Raw genomic sequence first — 22,230 nt, 5'->3', positions numbered from 1 at the left:
CCAAAGCCTGGGGCGGGAGTGGGAGAGGTGGAGGGTGTTGCAGACCCTCCCTGGTAACCAGAGATGGGCAAACTCCAACCGCAGGGAGGTGATGCCACTTGTGGGCTCTCAGATTGGAGAGAAGCAAGATGAGTGACAGAGCGGTGCGCGCTGTGGCCCTGCGCACAAACAGGCGGAGGGGGCTGTCTGTGTGTGTGCACTAGGCTGGAGGGGGGCGCTCCTGCTGCACCGGCCGCAGGAGTTGGGGGAGAGCTAGGCGGTGACGCGGGGTCCTCACGTGACCGCGAGCTGCAGAGCGACGCAGCCTTTGGTGCAGTCGTCACTCGTGTCTGGGTACCAGCTCCCCGCTGCCCTACGCACGGCGGGCTGGCATCGGGCCCTGGGGAAGCGGAGCAGGTAAGGGCCCCGGGGCCCGCGCGCTGACGCCAGGGCGGCAGCGGCCCGCCAACCCCAGAGGCCGGCGCAGGGGTTCAGCGCGGCGGGTCCCGGCGAGCTCTGTCCACGCCTCGGCTTTCTTGGGAACAGAAATGGGGGCCCCCTTGGGTGGGGGTACAGGGACTGCAGGGTTCCAGGGAGGGCAGCAGAGCAACTAAGAGCAATGGGAAATCATTCCTGAGTTCCTGCAGGGCAATGGTGAACCCGGGAGGGGGGCGGGGATGGGAGCGGCTGAGGGTGGGGGCGGAGGACGCGGGGAGGGAGGGGTTGGCGGGGGCGTGGGGCCGGGAAGGGGCCGAGCGCCCGGCTGCAGCAGCGCCCTGCTCCCACCCCGGCCCTTTGCAGGTCTGCAGGACTAGGCGTCGCGGCGGCGCACTCGTGGCGAGAATCAGGAGGAGCAGGAGACAGCAAGCATAGGCCCAGGTCGGTGCGGGGGCTGCTGGTGCAAAGCCAGTCTGAGACCCCTTCCTAACTCCCCCAGGCCCTATCCCCCGTCCTCCATTTTGGTGCCTGCTGCGCTCTGGGAAAGAATCCTGGGAAAAGAAAAATGGTGGGCTTTGGGTTTGGGGGAGGGAGAGAAAAGGAGAGAGCTGGGGAAGGGGCTCAAATTGGAGGCTCCCTAGAAGGCGCACGAGGCTCCTGAGATGGGAAAAAATAAAATTTAAAAGTCTTTGATATCAGGGCTCTGAATCCTGCTGGTTAGTGCACCAAGCATTCAGTCTCTCTCCTTGCCTTTGTCTTACTTGTTAAAAGAAAAATCACCAGGGAAAAAAATCTCATCATGGCAAATATCCACCAGGAAAACGAAGAAATGGAGCAGCCCGTGCAGAATGGAGAGGAAGACCGCCCTTTGGGAGGGGGCGAAGGCCACCAGCCAGCAGGAAATAATAGACGGGGACAGGCTCGCCGACTTGCCCCTAATTTCCGATGGGCCATACCCAATAGGCAGGTCAACGATGGGATGGGTGGAGATGGAGATGATATGGAAATGTTCATGGAGGAGATGAGAGAAATCAGGAGAAAACTTAGGGAGCTGCAATTGAGGAATTGCCTGCGTATCCTTATGGGGGAGCTCTCTAATCACCATGACCATCATGATGAATTTTGCCTTATGCCTTGACTCCTGCCATTTTCCATGAGATTAATACTGTGATTCCCACTGTTGTTCTCCTTTTCCTTGCATTTTCCTGATATGCCTTTACTGATCCGTTTGCTGTGAACCTTATGTAATTTCCATGTGTCAGGTGGGTTCTTGTGTTACCAGCTTCTAATTGGAGATTGCCTTGGCACGCAATCTGTTTCTGTCAACAGTAGCGTTTCACCCATTTGCATGGAAAAATGTAAAGTTAATAAAGCAATTAAAAATCAATCTATACATTTATTATTGTTTCATTAAAATATATATATATATTATATGAACCCTCCAAAAATCTGAAATCAAATACCCCAGGATGTTAATTGGAGCACATTTCTCTATGGTTGGATAATATGTGACTTTTTTCCCTTTAATTATCTGGAGTTTTAGAAGCAATGAAAACGGTTTTTCAATGAGTCTGTGAATGTACAAAATAATTACTGGTTCAGCAAACTTAAAGAAAAGTGAACTTTAAGCATCTTCCAGTCTTAACTGGAAGTAAACCCTCCCTTTATTACAGATACATTCCTGTAAAGAGTCAGTCTTCTCTTCTGTGAAATGGGGAATAATGCTTGCCTTACAGGGCTGCTGAGTGGAATATATGAGGTGTGGAACTGTGTTGGGCTGCCTCCTAGGCAACTCTCCAGCATTTAGCAGGACCCTGGCCCTTATCAGATACTTGGGAAGTACTAAAGGGAGTTTTCACCCAGGCTCACAAGTCCAGAGGGCAAAATAGGTGGGTTCCACCCTGTCATTCTGATCATATTTGCACTACCCCTACTCACCTGATTATTGCCATGTCAGTTGGGTATACTTTCCCTTTTGCTGGCTCCTGTTTCTGTTCCTGTTGCTGATGTGCTAGAGTCCACAAGGTAACAAAACCCCACTGATCTCTCTGCAGTCCCTGGTGAGATAAATCCCCCCTTTGACCTCTATAAAAGTGTGGAGAAGGCTTTTATCCTCACTTTGGAGTTATATTCCTGAGAGTACCATTCCCATGGTTCTTGTTCTTATGTTGGTTCTGAACAAAACAGCCCTTTTGGTTTTATTTTTATGCTCCTCCTTTTGAAAACTCAGACATGAATGCACTGGGGCCCAGCTCAGGAGACACATGTAGATGCCCAGAATTGTACTACCTCAAACCTCCAAAACACAAACAGGCTGAAAGCTTTGTTTTGCCTGTGTTTCTACCCTATGTGGGGGATTTTTCTCAGAAAAGAGTCTGGGTAGCCCTGCCCAACCAGTTTAACAGAACCACAGGCCATGTAAATTATGTTAGAGGAACACATTTTAAAGCTGAAATGCACTCCTTTCCCATTTCTATCCCTTCCATGCATGAAACATGAAACTGCTTTGTAAGTTCTTAAAAACTGTTTTCAATGTCTGGCTTTATCATTTTTATGTGATTGTGTACCCATATGAAGACAATGATTTTTTCTTAATAATCCTGGAGCTCAGTTTCTAGTGTATTGTCTAACATAGTAGATATTTAATTATTATTTTAATTGATTCACAAACTGTAATGGAGTTCATAACCAAGCTCAATACTGTTCCTGACTGTTCTTAATTAAGTGGCCTAAGCAAGTAACTATTTACCTGTAAAGTATTACTTTTAATTTCCAAAGGAACATAGCAAGGAAGGTCTCTAACCCAAGATCTGCAATCTTGTTTTAAAAACCTTGTATGTGCCAGTGTTCAGGTAAACGCAGACCCCTTACTTCCATCATAATCACCTGAGGGAAATGTTAAAAATGCTGACACATGCGTGCCCTTCCCGCTCCCACCTCCCATTGTCACCCTTGAATCACCTGATCAGTAACTACTGTTTTGAAAATTCCTCAGGTGATTCTAATGCATCTCAGTTTTGCCAGCATAGGCATGGAGAAACACTGACAGTGATTACACTGTTCTACAAACCTTGTGATCTAAATTACCTTACTTATTTGATTTCACAAGGAATATACCTTTCCAAATTTTAATATTTCTAAAATTGGATTGCATTCAACAGTCAATGTATGTCTATATTTAAACCAGTACCTTCTTTTTATACATTCTTTTTTAATATTCTTTTCCATTATGGTTTATCACAGGATATTGAATGTAGTTCCCTGTGCTATACAGTACGACCTTGTTATTAAACCAGTACTGTTTTGTAATCCTTCCAAATATCCTGTTAAATTAATGCATTATGAATCTATTATTAATAATAAATGTATAATTATATAATTATTAAATAAATTAGGCATTATCTTTTCTATGCAAGCCTGTGCCCTCTTACAACAATGATTTTGTCTTAATCACCCTGGAGCTCAATTTCCAGCACAGTGTCTGATGTAGTAGATATTTAATAATATAATAATGCATTTAATTTTTATTATTAAAGATTTTAGCAATTATAATTTATCTAAAATAACATATAACAAAAATTAACATTGAGTCTTTGTGAGTTGTTTATTTCTTTACACGCTCATGTTTAAAAGTTCCTATGAGGAACATTTCTAAATGAAATACTTTTTATAATTATTTGTGTAATTCAAGGTCATTAGACATTTGGATTATGCAGAAAATATAAGGAAAAATATAAACAAAACCATAATCCAATCATCCAAAGAAAGTACTTGTAAAATTTTCTATCATCATCCTATATTTAGTCATGATTAAACAAGGCTCAGAGCCTCTTAAGAGGAATACTGCCTCTTTCAAAGCCCCTGCCAAGGAGAGATGTTTAACTTGCTATGTTTATTTTTTGTGTCTCCTCTCCTCTCCTTAAAGCTAATTGGATCACATTTGACCAACTTTCAGTTAGCTCCTGTTTTTCAAAACTGAAAATAACAGTCATGTTTCAGCAGGTCTACTCTCAGTTGGCAACTTTGGGAACATTAAGTGAATACATTTACTTAATAGAACGGAGCTATTTATATATGAAACTTAAAAGTTGTCCTGAGACTAGAAAAAGGACTGGATTACATGAATGAAATGGACAAAATCCTATGTCTATTCACTGTCTTCTTCCCTGATATCACATATTTCATGTAATAAACATGCTGATTTTGTTTAGAAAGATCCCATTTTAAAATTTTCAAGCATATAGCATGTAATGTAGTTGCTATCTTGTGTAACCAGTCGAAGTGCTTTCTGAGTAATATAAACATACATAACCAAATAAATAAGGCATCCCTATAAATTTAAAAATCTTAACATTTATTTGTATATTTAATTTTCCCCCAAACATTGTTTTAAAAGTTACAATTAGCCTGTTTAGAAATTTACTCTTTCCCTTGTAGCTGATGGAAAATATTTTCCATTTAGTAAAAATAAACTCTGGTGAATTTCATATGAAGAGAGAAATCTTCAGATGTATGCCAATTAAAAAAAATCATTTTCCCACAAATGGAAAGAGCTTTATTGTGTTTCTGACGGTAAAATATGCATCCTAAAGTGGTTTTGTTGTTGCTTTGGAACAGAGAGAAAATGTACTAAGAAGAAAAATTTTAAATCTTACTTTCAACACCCTGTTTCCTTTACTGAGATTACACGTGTGTAGATTAATTTTAAGTTTTTATCTTTTTTTCCTAAATCAACAAGTATTACTTCATCTCTAATTATATTAAAGTTTGATTTTTAAAAGAGGAAGCAGGAATTCCCTGACAGTGCAGTGGTTAGGACTTCGCACTTCCACTGCAGAGGACCCAGGTTTGATCCCTGGTCAGGAACTAAGATCCTGCATGCTGCACGGCCAAAAAAAAAAAAAGAAAGCAAACTAAATGTGTCAATCAACTTAAAGATAGTGAAGAACTTGATGAAAACTTGATGAAAAAGCAACAACAAACAAGAATAATGAATTTCAAATTACTTCTGAATCATTTAGCTAGTAATATAAACAGTGGTTGTTACCATGACAGTGCCTCAGTTATTTTACTCTGTTCATTGGTAAAATGGAGATAATTTCTAGGGCTGCCTAGAGAACTAAAATAGGTAAAGAGAGTGTGAGCTATGTTTAACTACTTCTTATGTTCATCTGCACTTGCAGGACCCAAGTCCCTCAGATTCCCCTCAGTTGTTGGAAGTAGCATCCAAACTGTGTCACAAGCCCACTCCATTCCTCTGCTGTGGTGAGCCACCTCCACCCTCCATCATTACAGATTTCTCTTCTAAACACCTCAGTGTCCCAGTTTGTCTCCTATAGAGGTGTGCATTTTTATCCTCTACCTGACTTAGAATTGTACTAGCTTGGGTGAGTACTGTCTTAATGATGCTTGGACCGTGGTATGTATATTTTTAGCAAAAAGATCTTTTTCTCAGCATGTGTATATGATTTTTTGTGTGTGCAGCCAGGCCTCTCTTCTCCATAACATTCAGATATTAGGGGCTGAGTCTTTTATCCACTCTGACAATCTCTGTCATGTCATTAGAGAGCTTAGACCATTTCCATTTAAAATGATTATCAGTATGATTGTCCCACAACTCCGTAATGCTTGTTCATTTTTTTAATTGAAGTACAGTTGAATTACAATATGATATTAGTTTCAGGTATACAGAATAGTGACTCAGTATTTTTACAGATTATACTCCATTCAAAGTTATTATAAGAAAATGGCTATAATTCCCTGTGCTATAAAATAGGGGTATGGGATTAAGAGATCTGTTCATTTATTTGTCTTTTTTCTCTCTGTATTTCATTTTGAATTGTTTCAATTGCTGTGTCTTCAGGTTCACTAATCTTCTGCAACATCTAATCTGCCATTAACCCCATCTAACATATTTTTCATTTCAGACGTTGTAGTTTTTATCTCTAGATGTTCAATTTGGGTCTTTTTTATATTTTTTGTATTCCATGTCTCCACTAAGTACCTTCAGTCTTTCCTCCAGCTTCTTGAACACTATTACTTATTAAAAACAGCAAGAAATACTTTACTCAAGACTATTGCAATAAGGGAGAGAAATTGAACTCAACTCCAAATACAACAGGGACAGCTAGGGATTTATGGCCAATGGGAAGGGTGAGGGAGAGGATGGAAAATTATGAAGAGGAACTTGGTTATGTATCAAGCTTGATTAGATATCAAGGTTGGGGGAATTCTTGATAAATTGTCTAATCAGAATTTCTTGCTAAAACTGGGCTTACCAGGCCAAGGCCAGAACCAAGAACAAGACCTCATTGAAAAGAAGGCCAGAGGAGCCTGAGTAAAGTTTTGGTCTAAGAGGGAGTCCTTGTCTGTATGTATCAGTGATTTTTTGAAGCATTCCCCAAAGACTACCTGCTTCAGAGTCTTCTGTGTCTCTTGCTAATAATGTAGACTTTGGCACCTCTCTCCAGATTTCATGAATCAAACACACTTCCAACTGGGCCCCAAAACATACATTATTATCATGTTCCCTTGAGAGGTTCTAATGCACATTAACACCAGAGAACCACTGGTAGCATAGTGGAAACACAATTACATTGAATACAAACATGCCTAGAAACAGGCTACAAGGAAATACATGAAAATGCCAGAGATCCTAGCAACGCATATATCATATGACCTAAATTGTCTTACTCTATGTTATCATCAATTTTTAAAAAATCTTCAACATTTCTCACATTGGGATATGGCATAAAATATATGTGTAGATTTTATGTGATGGGTTTTGCTTTTTTCTCAAAAAAGTGTTTCTGAATCAATGGTGTATGTTACAGGCACTCTAATAAAAAAACTAAGGTATATAATTATATATGGGAATGTGCATATAAAAGTAGAAAAAGGCATAAAGGAATTCACAACTAATGACATTTAGGAATGATGTGTGATAAAAGGTAATTTTTCTGCTGTTATTTACTTCAATGTCAGGTTTTTAGATTTTTATTTTTTGTACAGTTATAATCTTATTGTCATTAAAACAATTCTGAATATATATATATTTGTGTTATGTGTGAGCTTCATTGCTATGGGGTAGAGTGATGGCACTGCAAACAGAAACAGGTGGAAACTGAGAGCTTGATGGATGAACCAATGGCCAGGGCATGGACTTCAGTACCTGTGTTTCCTGATGCACCATTCTGGTTGTCAGGCACCTCCCACCTTTCTGTCCCCACTATCAGGGCACCCCAGGTTCCTGGCTTCTGTCTACATTCCTCTAATGTCACAAAGGGCTGGGCTGGAGCAAAGGGGTAAGAAAGGGGGCAAAGAGAGAGCCCCTGGAAAACCTGCTGTTTTCTGCTCTCCTCCCCTGGAGAAGCTGGGGAAAAGGAAGAAAGTCATCATCCTGTTTGTTCTCATTCCATGTGCTGTCATATTCTCTTACTTCTCCCTGCAGATAACTTCAAGAAAATACTTTTCCATTGAACCTTTGAAAGGTAGGGTGCTACATAGGATCAAAAACTATTTCTGTGTATTTTGTACAGGACCCTACAGTACCAGCCAGGAGATCTCCCTGGGTCCCAGCAGCAGACCTCACCTCAAAACTCTGGGATGACCTTGGGTAAGTCACCGCCCAAGGAGGAGGTGGTCTCACCTGTCAAAGAGGATCACACCAGCCTCTTCTCCCAGCCAGCTAGGTCTGGGCCAGAGAATAAAGTCATTTCTATTCAGAAAAACACTTTGAGTTTCTAGAAGGGAGATATTTTTCCATGTAAGTTCAAGGACTTATTTTAAGAGTCATGCTGCAGGCTCACAAGAATTCTACATTCAGTCACTGTATCTAAGTTCAATTCAGTTAAAAAGTCACCGAGTTCCAGACCCTGGGCAAGGCTTTAGAGATATCTGTTGATGCATGGTAGGATATCTTTGTGGTTAATATCAATGGGCTTTAATACCATACAGTCTTGGGAAGGGCCCTTCCTCTGTCTCCTACTAACTGTGTGACCTAGACAAGTTCCTTAACCTCTCCATGCCTTGAATTTCTGATCCATAAATGGTGATAAAACCTTAAAGTGCTGTTGTGAAGATCAAATATGTTAATGTCATTAAAGTAGTTAGCATGGCGTCTGTCACAGAAATATAGGGTACACTGGACCTTTAGTCTTCTGTTCCACCATCTTAATGTTGAGTTCTGGCTCTGGCTTTACCTGGTGGTAGTGTAACTCACTTAGACATGTTCTTCCATTTCAAATACATTACTTTTACAAAGGGAAACAAAAGCTAAGCAATAAATGTTGGGTTGAAAATGCAGATTTTGATAAAGTTTATAAGAATGATCCTACTTCAGTTTGTAGAACTGGTATAAGGATAGAAAAAGGCTTGACAACTCTTAATTTTATAAGCCATTTGCATTTATTTAACAAATATTTATAGGGCATCTATTACATGCCAGGCTCCATTAAGCCTACAAATCATGTCTTCATCTCAGGACTTTTTTCTAGTCTCCAGACCCATGTATCCAACTACCTGTCAGAAATGTATATCTAGAGCAGTAGTTCTCAAATGGTGATGATTTTGTTCCCCAGCTCCAGGAGACATGTGGAAATGTCTGAAAACATTTTTGGTAGTCACAACTGGGGGTGCTACTGAAATCTTGTGGGTAGAGGCTAAACATCCCACAGTACATAGAACAGCCTTCACAACAAGGAGTTCTCTGACCCAAAGTGTCAACATTGCTGAGGTTGAGAAAACCTGCTCTAGAGCAAGGTAAACGTTACTACCCACCCTATGTGCACAGATTCAGGGTAGAACCCAACTTTGGAATCCAACAACCCTGGATTAGGATACACTCTTACCACGTGTGTCCTTGGAAAATGTATTTAACCTCTCTGAGCCTCGGTAGAGTGTGCCTTGGGGGAGGAATGAGTTGTAACAGGGAATACTGATACTTAACTTACAGAACAGTTGTAAGAAGTTATAAAAACAGTATGTAGAGTTCTTAACACACTGTCTGGCCAATAGTAGGCCCTTGAAGTGTTAGTTTCCTTCCTACCCCACTTCCTAACTTCTGCTTCCAAGATTACTTTAACCTAAACTACATAGCCCTAAACAGCATAACTATGTCCTAAAGAGCTTCTGGAACTATGACAACAAGAAGGAATGTAACTCACACAGACCCACCTTGTGTTTAAGAGTTGGTGCCACTTTTGTGTTGTAAAGTTGTCTAACGGAGGTGAGCTAGGGGAAAAATTGTCACCCCATTTCCATGGAATTAGTGTACCTTTACTGAGCTCTTATGAGGCCCTCTTGGAGAGTTAACATCAGGAATGCCCATTAACTGGGTATGTGAGTTCATCTTGTGGCTCAGTAAACATAAACATTCAGAGAAGCACAAGCATGATGATGGGTGTTCTGGAGAAAGCAATGGAGCAAAAGGAAGGAAATGTTGGTCCCTAACTATTTTCTGTATGACCCTGGGTAAGATGCGTAACTTCTCCTGGCTTTTGATTCAGTTTTAGGGCATAAGATTTGAATTGATCTTCTATCAGGCCAAATTTGGGTATAAGCCATTTAGCTTCTCTCTTCACAAGCATTCCTGTCATCATTTAAATTCTCATATTCTAGTGTTACTGAAAGATTAGATGAGTGAAACTACTTTACAAGAAATCTGGGACATTCTGAGGCAGAGGGAAAAAAGAGTACTGACGGAACTTCTCAATGGTTCTTAACACTTCCACTCAAGGGGCACATTTGATTTCCTCTTATATTTGGCCACATCTAGTCACATGCCCAAGCCTGATGTCAGTGGGGTGGGATCAGTGAGCCTGGGAGTGATCTCAGGGACCAGCCAAACTGTGTGACCCCACCGCTAGGCATCTTGGTCCAAGGAGCAGGATTTAATCATCTATCATCTTCCTCAACAAGAGAAGTTGTTGAGTGTGTACCCATGAGGGCACAATACTGGGGAAGTGTAAAACTATCATCTTCTAAATGGGAAGCTCCTGGTCATACTGTGGGGAGGGAAAGAGATGGGACCTCACCCCATCCTGCCATTTCTCTGAAAAGGTGACATAGGCTCTGTCAGCCTGAGCTTGGTTATCTGTGATTTATCATGATACCTTTCTCACAGTGCTGTCCTGGGCTGTAAATGAGAAAACCTGTAAAGTACATATGGGACGTAGTAAGACTTCAACACGTATCAGTTCTGGCCCACCGGGCTCCTCCCTTCCAGAGAGGAGATGACATTAACCTAATCCAAAGAGCACTACTGCCATAAAGAGCATTTGGAAAGGTAATAGCAAGAGCTGAAATATATCCCCATAATGTATTAGCTTTAGTGCCAGTTATGAATTACGGGATGAGTTACTTGTGGAAGTTGGGGAAAGAGAAGAAAATCACCGCTCCGTCTCCTGTTAAAGTGTATGCTTTCCTGTCCCCTTAGTTTATCATCTAGTTTGACACTAAAGGAAGAGCAGTTTCCCATTGATTCTGAGGTAGAAGAGATAGTACAGAGCAAAATAATGTGGATGCTGGAGAGGAAATTGGAGTCAGGAGACCAGACATATCCCTGACTATAGAACCTCGTTTGAGACACTCCCTCTGTTCTGGCCTCAGCCCTAACAATATGATGTTCTATACCAGTAGCCTGAGCTTTGGGTCAGAAAACTCAGTTTAAAGCTGGATATCACTGATTAAAGGTTGCACAACATTTTTTGGTCTGAAACTCCATGTGGTAGGGTAGGCAGGATTCTAAGATGATCTCCAATGATCCTCAGACTTGTATAATCCCCTCACCTTTGAGTGTGGGTGGAACCAATGAATACGAAGAGATATCACTTCCATGTTTATGGTATGTTATATTGCAAAATGGAGACTATCTGGTTGGGCCTGACCTAATCAGACAAGCCATTTAAAGCAGATAATTTTCTCTGGCTGTTTACAGGAGGAGAAGTCAGAGATTCAAAGTACAAGAAGGATTAAATGTGCTGTTGCTGGCTCAAAGAAAGAGGGGTCCACATGACAAGGAATTAGAGTTGCCTCTAGGAACTGAGAGCACCCTGAGCTGACAGCCACCAGACAGCCAACAGATATGCACTGTAGTCCTTGACCTTTGTGACAGTTCCAATGTAGCACTGCTGGGTGGATAAGTCTATCTGATTCTAGGTTCATTAATAGGAAATGCGGTGCCTGTAGATCTAAGCCACTTTCTCAATATCACTTTTATAAGGAATAAAGTTGATATATTCTCCTTATTCTTTTTTCATATTTCTTAATTGGTTTAGAGCTCAGATGTGGAACAGTGATGTATTAGGGGTGGGGGAGCCCTTAGAAGCCCAAGCATTTTGGAGCAAGACCATAGGAATAATTGGGAGCCAGCAAGACACAGAAAGGTGAGAGAACTGTGGGCCAATTGTAAGACCCACCTATGAGGGCAGAGCAGAACGTGTGCTCCATAAGGGCAACTCACCACCAAGAGTTTTGAAGGGAGTGGGCCTGGGCTGTGCAATTAGTTTCTCCTTCCAGTCTCACTAATCAGGTAAGTCGTTCCTGTGATAGAGAAGAAATGAGTGTATGGAGAGGCTAGAAGTGTTTTGGTCATGGATGCCCCTTTATATAGAAGAAGTTAACAGGAATGGAGGATTAGAATTCCCCAGGACAAACCAATGTATGGTCCAACTGACTAAGTTTCTGCCTACTAAATAACTATAATATTCTAGGCCTGCTTTCTTTAAATAATTCCCAAATTGCCTAAATGGCATTTATTTTGTGTGTTCCTCGATCATTCAGTCACATGATTACAGTCAGTCTCTTAGTTTTCTGCCACAGATAGCTAACTGCTTAGCATGGCCTTTGATTTTACACGTTCACCCTCCGAGGGCTAGTTCACCTCCAAGAACCCTAGGACACCTCCCTGAGTTTTGTTATACTTCCCTCCTGTCTCATTTTAAAGAACACAAAATTCCTGACGACAGGCACATGCCTTGTTACAACAACGTGGGCAGAATTCCGCCAACCGCCCGGGTCCCAGTCTAGTGCCTCTATTTCTCCGGTGGCAGCCTGAAGGGCAAAGGTACTCTGCTTTCAGCGAAATCCAGGGTGTGGATGGATGGCTGTGAAGAGGCATTTCCGGTGTGGAGAAACAAGCCTGCGCCTCGCGGTTGCCATAGAAACCTGACGTCAATATGGCGACCGTGACGATTTTGGGTTACAGACGGACGCTGCTTGATGAGAGAAGCAGGTCCCGCCTTCAGGTTTTTGGGACTCAGCTGAGAGTGTGGGTCCGTGAGGTGGGGGCTGGACGACGCTGGGGTGTGGGGAGACAAAGGGATCCACATCCAAGTCACCTCTTTCCCGCTTTGGGGCTCGGTGCCTCCGCTGTCTCGTAGGTAAAGTCATTGGGGTCCCTCCTGGCCCCAGTGGGTGCGGTGTCCTGCTCCAGGGGTGTCCAGGAGCCACTTTCCTTCTAAAGGCAGGGTTGCGGGAGGTGAGACAATTAACGACTCTGAGCCTCAGCTTTCCCCTCTGTAAAGTGGAGATAAGAATGCCCTCCCCACAGGGTCGCTGTGAACATTCAGTGATAACACATGAATAAGCCAGCGGCCCTGTGGTTGTTGCGGGATCATGAGTGCCTGTATGAATTCAGGCCACTTCTTATTCCTTTTTAACATTTTTTGTTTTTTGTTTTTAAGTAGTAGATAGAGGAATAACTGAGAAAAAAAAAGAAAAGCCCTGATGAGAAGCCCATTGTAACATTGGGTTGTTACAATCACTACCCAATTGTTTCAGTGTCATTGTCACTAACCCAGTGCCTACCACGGTGCGGGGCACATAGTTACACCAGTAAAGCTAAAGCATGGTGATTGCTGGATTTGTCTCTCCCTTTGCAGATCCTCATGGTGGTGGCCTTGCTCATATCAGGTGTCTGAAAGAGGCAGGTTCTGAGCATCTGTGTCCTGATGGCTGCTGGAGCTTCTACTCCAGGTTCAAGGGCAGCAGTCCTCAGGAAACCACAACACTTCACATCTTTAGTTGGATATGACACCTGACTCAAGTGAGTTCATAGATCTGAACAAAAGCATGTTGTAGAATAGCTCCTGTGAGGTTCACAAACTAGCCTAAAAGTAGGGAAACTACTTTGATCTCATCTTGGAAGAAGAGGTTTAGCAGGTGGCATTTAATTCCATCAGCAGCTACATGCTTTGCAGTAGCCCTGATGCCCATCTTAGAGATGCTTTCTTTGAAAGCAATTAATTGTCTAGCTTGAGGAAGGCTCTTTATGTTTAACATGCATGTGCATAAATGTATATATATTTTTCTGACTGTATAAATAATAATCAGTGATTCCTATATATCTCTCAGATGGTTGTTGAAATATGCCATTGGTTCAAAGGTCTTCCTAGCAATTTAATATTGTAATATGGATTCTTCCATGGGCACCATGTTTTTATCCATTGTATAATGAAATTTTTAAGATGCCAGGAATTTTTCAACTGTTAGTTAAAATGTCAGTTACAAGAATGTTTGTATTTTCAAAAATATTAATTACCCTATAGTTTGCCCTATTATAATGATACCAAACCATGTCCCCTAAAATAACCATATAGGTTTAAATGTCATTAGTATTATTTTTTCCAGCACATAACATTTTTAGTTCTGTACTACATGGCCTCCCTAGCCCTCCCACTGCCCTGTCCCTAGGCAAAAACAGTTATCTGCCACTATGGATTAGTTTTCATGTCCCAGAAATGTATTTAAATAGAACCAAAGAAGTTTTATTATTTTTTTTTTGGTCTGGGTTTGTTCATTCATTGTAATTATTTTTAGATTTGTTCATTTTGTTGCATATATCAATAGTTCATTCTTTTGTATTGCTTAGTAGTATTCCAGTATATGAATATACCACAATTTCTTTTATCCATTTACCTGTTAATGGATGTTTGGGTGGTTTCCAATTTAGGGGTCTTTTAAATAAAGCTTTTATAAGCATTTGCGTATTAGTCTTTGTAGAGACATAGACTTTCTTCTTCTAGAATAAATACTTAGGAGTGCAATGGCTGGATCATGTGATAGATGTGAGATTAACATTACAATAAAGTGACAAACTGTTTTCCAAAGTGGTCATACCATTTTTCATTTCCACTAGCAGTTGTATGAGAGTTCCATCCCCTATAGTCTTGCCAAGACTTGGTGTGTTCAGTCTTTTTAATTTTTGTCATTCTCACAGGGATGTAGTAGTATTTCATTGAAGTTTTCGTTTGCATTTCCCTAATGATTAATGATGTTGAGCATTGTTCCATGTAGTACTTATTTGATATTTGATTTTTGGTGTGTGAGCAACGTCTATTCATAATTTTTGCCCATTTATTTGAGTGTCTTTTTCCATCTTATTGGCTTTTGTGAGATTTTCTATATTCTGGATACAAGTCCTTTATCAGTTATATGATTTTCAAACACTTTCCCAGTCATTGGCTTGTCTTTTCATTCTCTCAATGGTGTCTTTGGAAGAGCAGAAATTTTTACCTTACAGGAAGTACAATTTATCGATTTGTTCATTTACAGATTGTGGTACTGATTTATCATCTATGAAATTTTTACCTAATCTAGTGTCACAAGGACTTTCTCTTGTGTTTTCTGGTACAATTTTACAGTTTTTGCTATTATATTTAGGTTTATGATATATTTTGAGTTGAGTTTTGTATATGGTACTATATATGGATCACAGTTTATGTTTGTGCATGTGGATATCCACTTCTCCAAGCACCATTTGTTGAAAAGACTATTTTTTGTCCACCAAATTACCTTTGTAGCTTTGTTGTAAATCAGTTGTTCACATATGTGTGGGTCTATTTTTTGACTCTTCATTTTGTTCCTTTGATATACATTTTCACCTTCACCACAAACCACACTGTTTTTATTCTTGCAGAATTAAAATGAGTCCTGAAATCAGGTAGTGTTTATCTTCCCACCCTGTTATTGTCAGAGTGATTTTTCATGGTCTAGGTCCTTTTTATTTCCATATGAAATTAGAAATCATCCTGTCAGTTTCTTTAAAAAAGTGTCTGCTGGGATTTTTATTCTGATTTCATTGAATCTGTAAATCAGTTTGAGAATAGACATCTTAACAATCCTGTGTCTTCCAAACCACGAAGATGGCATGTCTCTCTATTTATTCAGGTGTTGTTTAATTTTTATGAGCAATGTTTTGTAGTGCTCAAAGTATAGGCATTGCACATCTGTGGACAAATTATTCCTAAGTATCTCGTACTTCTTGTTACTATTATAAATGGCAGTATTTTTAATTAAAATGTTAAAATTTTCATGTATTTTATTTTTGTTGAATTGTCAGTAGCCAAATATTCAACAGAAAGTGTTGGGGAAGCTTTTTGAGTGAAAGCACAGGCTACTGTAGAATGGAAAGTGTATTTGATGCATAACTTGCGTTTCCTGTATTTCCACATCAGCTTTTACCCATTATTGGCAATCTACTGAAATTATGGAGAAAAATGTCCCAGAGACAATTCTACAAGTCATCTCCAGAAAAATCCATCACTAAAATAGTCCAGTAGCTTTGAAATTTATGTGTGATCAGAAATGAATCTGTTGAATTGTGGGGATTTTCTTCTTTATACACCAGTGAATCCATTCAGTGAATTCCTGGGATATTGGGTGGTGAAAGAGAATGGGGGGGGTGGGGGAGGAGAAGGAGGGAGAGGGAAAGAGAGAGCATGTGTGTATGTGGGTATGTATGTATGTATGTACGTATACACTTATGTGTATATTGCTAAAGCTTCCAGGAACCTTTATTGTGCAGAATACTTGAGGTTAATTACTGTGTGTTATGTCAGTTCTATTTAATTCCTATCACATATTGGAATGTAATCAGGGTGGATATTGTTTGTTTTTTCCCAGTTTTACTAGGCCAGCATAGTTACCATGGTGACTCTGTGACTGCAGTGAGATTTGACGCAGTCTGAGCATCTATTTATGATTCTTACCTGAATCACTTGTTGCTATGGTTTCTTTTAAGTATTGCTTTTCCAATTTTGTCATTTCTTCTAGAATTATTACTTAGCATTTGAGTGTAGGGTCAAGCTTTCCCTTTTCCCCATCATTAATTAATTATTAAATAATTGTTTTCGTTTGTATAAGTATGACCCCTAAAGTCCTATTTTTCTCGAAGGGTTTATTATCATTAAGTATTTTGATGCTCAAATTGTCCCAGAATTGGCCAGTGTTAGCCCTTCAAGTTGACCTCTGTGTCCATTTGACACCTCCCTCTAATTCTTTGCACATGTACGTTCTCCTCTATAGAAAAAACAAATCTAAAAAAGTCAATGCACCAAGAAGAGAACACAACAGATGTTAAATTAAATAAATATTATCATAAGCATTAACACTCAAATGACTTGAGGTAGGAGAAGGAGTCATCTTACTTCTCTTAACTGCTGAACATCCTCCTCTTATTTTGATGCAAGGAGATGGAGACATGTCCCACTACCAAATCTGGATGCCTGTACTTAAATCACCATGGTGCAAAGCAAGTACTTGAACAGAAAAACAACAGGGAAGCTATCACACCTCCTTCCTACTCTATCTCGGGGTTGAGTATCACAGGAAGGCTGTTATTGGTTCAGGCCTGGTCACTCCACCACTCTTTGGACCAATAGCTGTGGCTCACGGGCTGCCAGTCCCTCCTCGGCTGCATCAGTGGAGGGTGGGGCCTGAGCCCCTCTCACTGGATACTCTCATCATCCAGTGATGCAAAATTGCAGGTCCTGAAGGTCTGAAGGTTCCTGCAAGGTCCTGAAGGTTCTAAAAATCAAAAAATTCTCGATTGGGAAACAATAAATTGTATGAATCTGAATGAATTCCAGTAGTAATTTCAGAAACCAGTGACTTATAAAAGTGAATTGTTTCTTGGAAGTTTCAGGTAGCTATTTTGTAATATGTTTGAGTACTCATGTGTGCATTTAAATGACTTAATATTATGGGACATGTCGAAAAAGGTTGAAGAGGGATGTATTGGTGGGCTTATTTGCTTCCTCACTTTATCTCTGGCTATATCACACATAAAGTATCTCTAGTAAATTCCACAACATCCTCTCAGGGAATGAGAATTAAAATGCAAAATAAAATTAATACAAAAATAATTTAGACCTTAAGGAACTCTATAAAGGCTGACCTAGAACTAAAATGACTGTTCAGGTAAGTTATGAAATGCAGTATGGTTAAGGAATAGTCACAATTTTTGTTGGAACAAACTGCACTACAGACATATATTCAAGTAGAACTGATAATGTTTGATGTTTGCTTCAACTTAAAAATGTTTTAGTGATGGGCACTAGTATGGCACAGGTCGAAAAACTAGAGTCAATCTGACTCTTCAGTGCTACAGGTCTTTTCCTGACAAGTGAGTGGCTCTGAAAAGACCCTTTGGTTTGCGAGGCTCAGGTGGTTCTGAAGCAGCTCATTTGAGGATGGTGTACCTGATGACTGCCTTGGTGGCCTAGGACATGGCGTGCTTGCCAATCTCCCTGGGCAGCAGCAGGGGCACGGAGGTCTGGATCTCTCTGAAGGTGATGGTGGAGCGCTTGGTGGAGCTGGCCAGGGGTGCAGCCTCCTCGGCGATGGGCTCGAAGATGTCCAGGCCCTCGTGAAAAGCTGCTTCAGCACCCTGGGGAAACAGGTGATGAAACTGTCTGGGCAGCAGTGGCGACAACGCCTTGGCATCTTCTGCTTTGGGCTCTTTGGTTCGGCCTCTGTGGGCTCTTTGGTGCCCAGGCTTTCCTCAGAAGAAGTCTCACGGCAAGGCTCGGCCATGTCGGAGCCACCTTCCCCACAGCTCAGAGGGAAGGAAAATGAGGCTGCTGAGGGCCAGTGGCCGGGTTTATAATCCCTGCGTTCTCTGATGTCACAGGCAACGTCCATATCTGACTGGACAAAATGCAAGGCAGGGAGGCCTGTCACTAAGGCACCCCATGTCACGTGTCATTGGATGCCACCCTGCTTGGCCTCCCGTCAACCAATCCCAGTGGAAATCTGGTGACCTTTAAACTTTCCGTGACCTCCACTAGAAAAATCTTTGAACTATGCCCCATGTAGGAAAAGGTCATCCGTTCACTTCAGCTGATTTATGCCTACTATTTATGCATGAGAACTTTGAAAAGATGTCACCGAAGTCACCTACATTGAAGAAAAATCAGTTTGAGTTCCCTGAGAGAGTCTCTATAACTCAAACCTTTGCCACCATCAAAATGACTCTGGCCACTTGGGGGCCATTTTTCTCAACACAGAATCTTCTCTTTCCATGGCTGAGCCACCGTGGCTTGAGCAGGAACTCTCTGACTTGGTCAGCAGAGTGCGCCTCAAAATCAGTCATAGGACATAACTGACCAGCTCTTACCTCCAATTCTTATCAAACTTACAGGGAATCAGAAAGAACAGTAAAACCACATTCTCCAAAGACAGGCCACAAACAGAAATCGGATACTTGTACATAAATACTAAAAATATTTAACATTTAGCAAATTTTAATTTTTTTAACATTACTTAGGTACCCCAAATACCACACATACTGGAATTGATGAAAAAATATGTGTTAGTTGAAAGAAATTATTTTTCTAATTCCCTAGAAACCTTCCGAGTGAGAAGAAACTAATCAGTAAAGGGGAAATATTTAAAAATTAGAAACACATTCCTTTCAAAAACCTACGTAACTCAAGCAAAGTATATCTTTAATGTATTTATGTAAAAATAAATTACAGACATTGAACCAAGAAGGACTTAGGAAGACTTGAAGAAATGGAGGTCTTCAATGAGCTAAGATCCTAATGGTCAGGTTTCCAAGTGTGTTTCCTGTGAGGGCTTCAAGGAGCGGCTAATTCTACTGCTAACAAAATAGTTCCAATCATGAAAGGATAAATGCTATTTTTAATTACTGGTAAATACAATATGATGATCAAACCATGGAAGAAAGTTTACAACAGGGAATTCTTTGGACCATAATGATAGTGTTAACATGAACCCCAAAGCTACAGGAGGACACCTTTGTGATTACAAATTCTCAAGGAGACTTTTCCTGACCCCAAATCTAGGGCATGGTGTAGAATTCTTTTTTTCTGGCATCTTCCCTTTCCATTAGAAAAAGTCCAGTTTTTCATTAAGGGTGCAGCCATTCAAGCAACCACAATTATTAAAGATCTCAATGAAGTATTAATTTCTGTCACTTTTCACACAGAGGTGAGCATTTTCAATAATGTATATAAATAATTTTGTCAAGTTATTTTTCATGTCTTGAATGGAAATTTCCCCCATTTTCTATTCCATTTATTGACCAAAACAGAAGTGTAACTGACCCTTTAAACTACTCTGCAGTGTAAAAGACAACTAACACTCATACTGGTGCCATGGAGGTACCTCTCCAAGGGGTTGTCCAGCAGGATAGGCAGATTTTTACTTGTCGGCTCAGAACTCTCAAACAGCAAAGCAGAAGCTATGTGTCCTCTTAAAGATTAGCTCTGTAATGGGCATAACATCACTTCTTTCATACTCCATTGGTCAGAGCAATTATAGGCCTGCCAGAGTCAAGAGGCAGGGGAACAGACATGCTTAATCCATCCGAGAAGTGTCTGGGAATGAGCAGCTTTCACAAATCTAACAAATAGTGCCACACAACACATGCTTTTTGAGATGCTGCTGGGTGCCACACACATGATATGTCCGTAGCACAAGGTCCTGGGTTCCTTGGGCCACAGTGTTGTTAAACTATGGAATACTTTCCCACTTGACTCACTCTTATCTGGGTGAACTCCTGCATGCAGTGAATCCCTATAATCCAGGGCAAACCTTTCCCTCTGGTGGCATGAAGTTTCTGACCATTGTAGACATACCATCCCCCTACTCCTGGGCCCCTGGACATAGAGATACAGACACACAGATTGACAGAAAGGAGAATGTTTCGAGTGAGTACATGCTTCAAAGAACTCTACCAGAATCTGGTCTGGATATCAGATTTTAATTTGATTGCCTCATTCATGACCCTAACTCCAAGTAAGATTACATTTGAGGTACTGGGGTTTAGGACTTCAATATAAGAATTTCAGGGGACGCAATTCAAAGTATATGTGATATGAAACCTGAGCTGTAGATTGGCACATGTGCTGACTCTTCCATCATATTGATTATTTAGTTTCCCATTAAGAGAAAAAAGGTGACTTCATTCATCCTCTTTTCACTCCGACTATTCATTGCTTAGTTTAATTTTTTTATTTTTAGCTTCTTACTTCTGTGAAGAGAGAAGATACTCAGGGATTTCAACCCTTAGGAATTGTTTATGACTTTCTTTAAACTCCATTATTAGTTCAATATTTTAAAGGACTGTATTTGTACTTTTAAAATAATTTGTAATTTCTTCTGTGAAGAATATCACTTTGAGCCAAACAAAGAGGCAAAAGCTGGATAATCTGCAAAAATCAAAACTTTCCTTGATGACTAATAAGAACCTGCAGTATAAACAAACAAACAAACAAAACAACGAATACTAAACTTTCATTGGGTTACTTGTATGGAAATATGTTAATATAAATGTTTCAGACATTACATGAAATTTCTAAAAACCTTATATGTTCTGGTATAATGTTATAGGTCATAATCCTAGTTATTACTTTAAAATGTATATCTCAGAAATAACTAATTTTCTTGTCAACTGCATTATTATGAACTTTCATCAAATCTTTAACCGTGGTCATTTTTAAGTCTTTTGTCATTTACAGACAGTTCTGGGTGTACTCTGATGCTTTTGCAAATATGTTCCTATAAAAGGGTTTCATCTTCAAGAAATTCATGGAAAAGACTCTGACAAGTACAGGTTTCTGGTAACTGACTGTACTGCTGAACTGAATGAATAAGCATTTTCAGAACTCTAATGAATAACTGATGAACTCATAAAAGTGCTAATAAAAGATCAAGATGAAAAAAAAATTAATTACATGGGACTGAGTGAACTGATGAGGATGAGTATAATTTTTGTGACTTTCTGTTTGAATTAAAAAAAAAAATCCCACAAGGACTCAGAGGCAAAGAATATACAAATCAGTTTTCACTGCAAAGTAAAGCAGCTGTTACAGTGGAGGATTACTGGACTGAATGTCAATATTATGACATAGTATGAGTGTGTTTCATGTTTGGTAATTGCAATCATTGTTGCTTTTGTTGTGGTCAGCCATGTACAATGCTTGGTGTCAGTCTATTTATCTCTTGTAAAAATAAAATACAGTGTGTGTGTGTGTGAAAAAAAAAAAAAAACTTTCCTTGAACCCATCAGAAGAGGGACAGGAACCTCCAGGAGAGACAAATCTATGTAGCTTTAGCAGAACTGTATGAACTCAAGAGAAAGGTTGTGGGCAGGGCAAGAAACTAGAAATTGTTTTCCTAAGTAGTGCAGCAGGAAGGGAGGAAACGCCTGATCCAGGACTGGGTACAAATTTCTTTGTTTGTTTTTCAGCCCATTGTGGAAGATCTCTGATGAGCCATTATACTTCCAGAGTTCTCCTTGGGAAATTAGAGTAAGGATTTAGGATAACTGGACCCCCTTCATGAGGGTCATTAGTTAAAATTATTCGGGAATATTAGAAAAATCTCATTAAAGAACTTGAAAAAAAAAGAATTTTCTTTCCAAGGTGATGAGGAAAATTGTCAGGAGATCAACTACAAGTAAATCCCTCTGAATAGTGCCTTGATATCGTCATACACATAGGGGACAAAACTTTGGGAGTCAAAGCCTCTTTTGAAACCGTGCTCATTTCAAAGATAGAACTGTAA

At 40.3% G+C, this 22,230-nt stretch overlaps 1 protein-coding gene across 2 annotated transcripts; it reads left to right on the top strand.

Moving 5' to 3' along the window:
- The first annotated feature begins 248 nt into the window (after positions 1-248).
- Positions 249-1,804, top strand: BEX3 (brain expressed X-linked 3). Of its 2 annotated transcripts, none has more exons than XM_082408953.1 (3): positions 249-396; positions 781-858; positions 1,235-1,804. In XM_082408953.1, exon 3 carries the CDS (start codon positions 1,247-1,249, stop codon positions 1,553-1,555), a length of 309 nt encoding a protein of 102 aa, XP_082265079.1. In that variant the 5' UTR covers positions 249-396; positions 781-858; positions 1,235-1,246; the 3' UTR covers positions 1,556-1,804. The 2 variants fall into 2 exon arrangements, with proteins under 2 accessions (XP_082265079.1, XP_082265078.1); XM_082408952.1 differs by having other exon boundaries at positions 250-396; positions 1,189-1,804.
- Positions 1,805-22,230: the final 20,426 nt, after the last annotated feature.

Source organism: Balaenoptera borealis, assembly GCF_965194805.1.
Source record: "Balaenoptera borealis genome assembly, contig: HAP1_SCAFFOLD_550, whole genome shotgun sequence".
Taxonomy (NCBI): domain Eukaryota; kingdom Metazoa; phylum Chordata; class Mammalia; order Artiodactyla; family Balaenopteridae; genus Balaenoptera; species Balaenoptera borealis.
This window is presented reverse-complemented; position numbering and strand designations above follow the sequence as displayed.

Coding starts and splice junctions, on each gene's coding strand:
- BEX3 (XM_082408952.1), top strand. CDS start 1,217: ATGGCAAATATCCACCAGGAAAACGAAGAAATGGAGCAGCCCGTGCAG.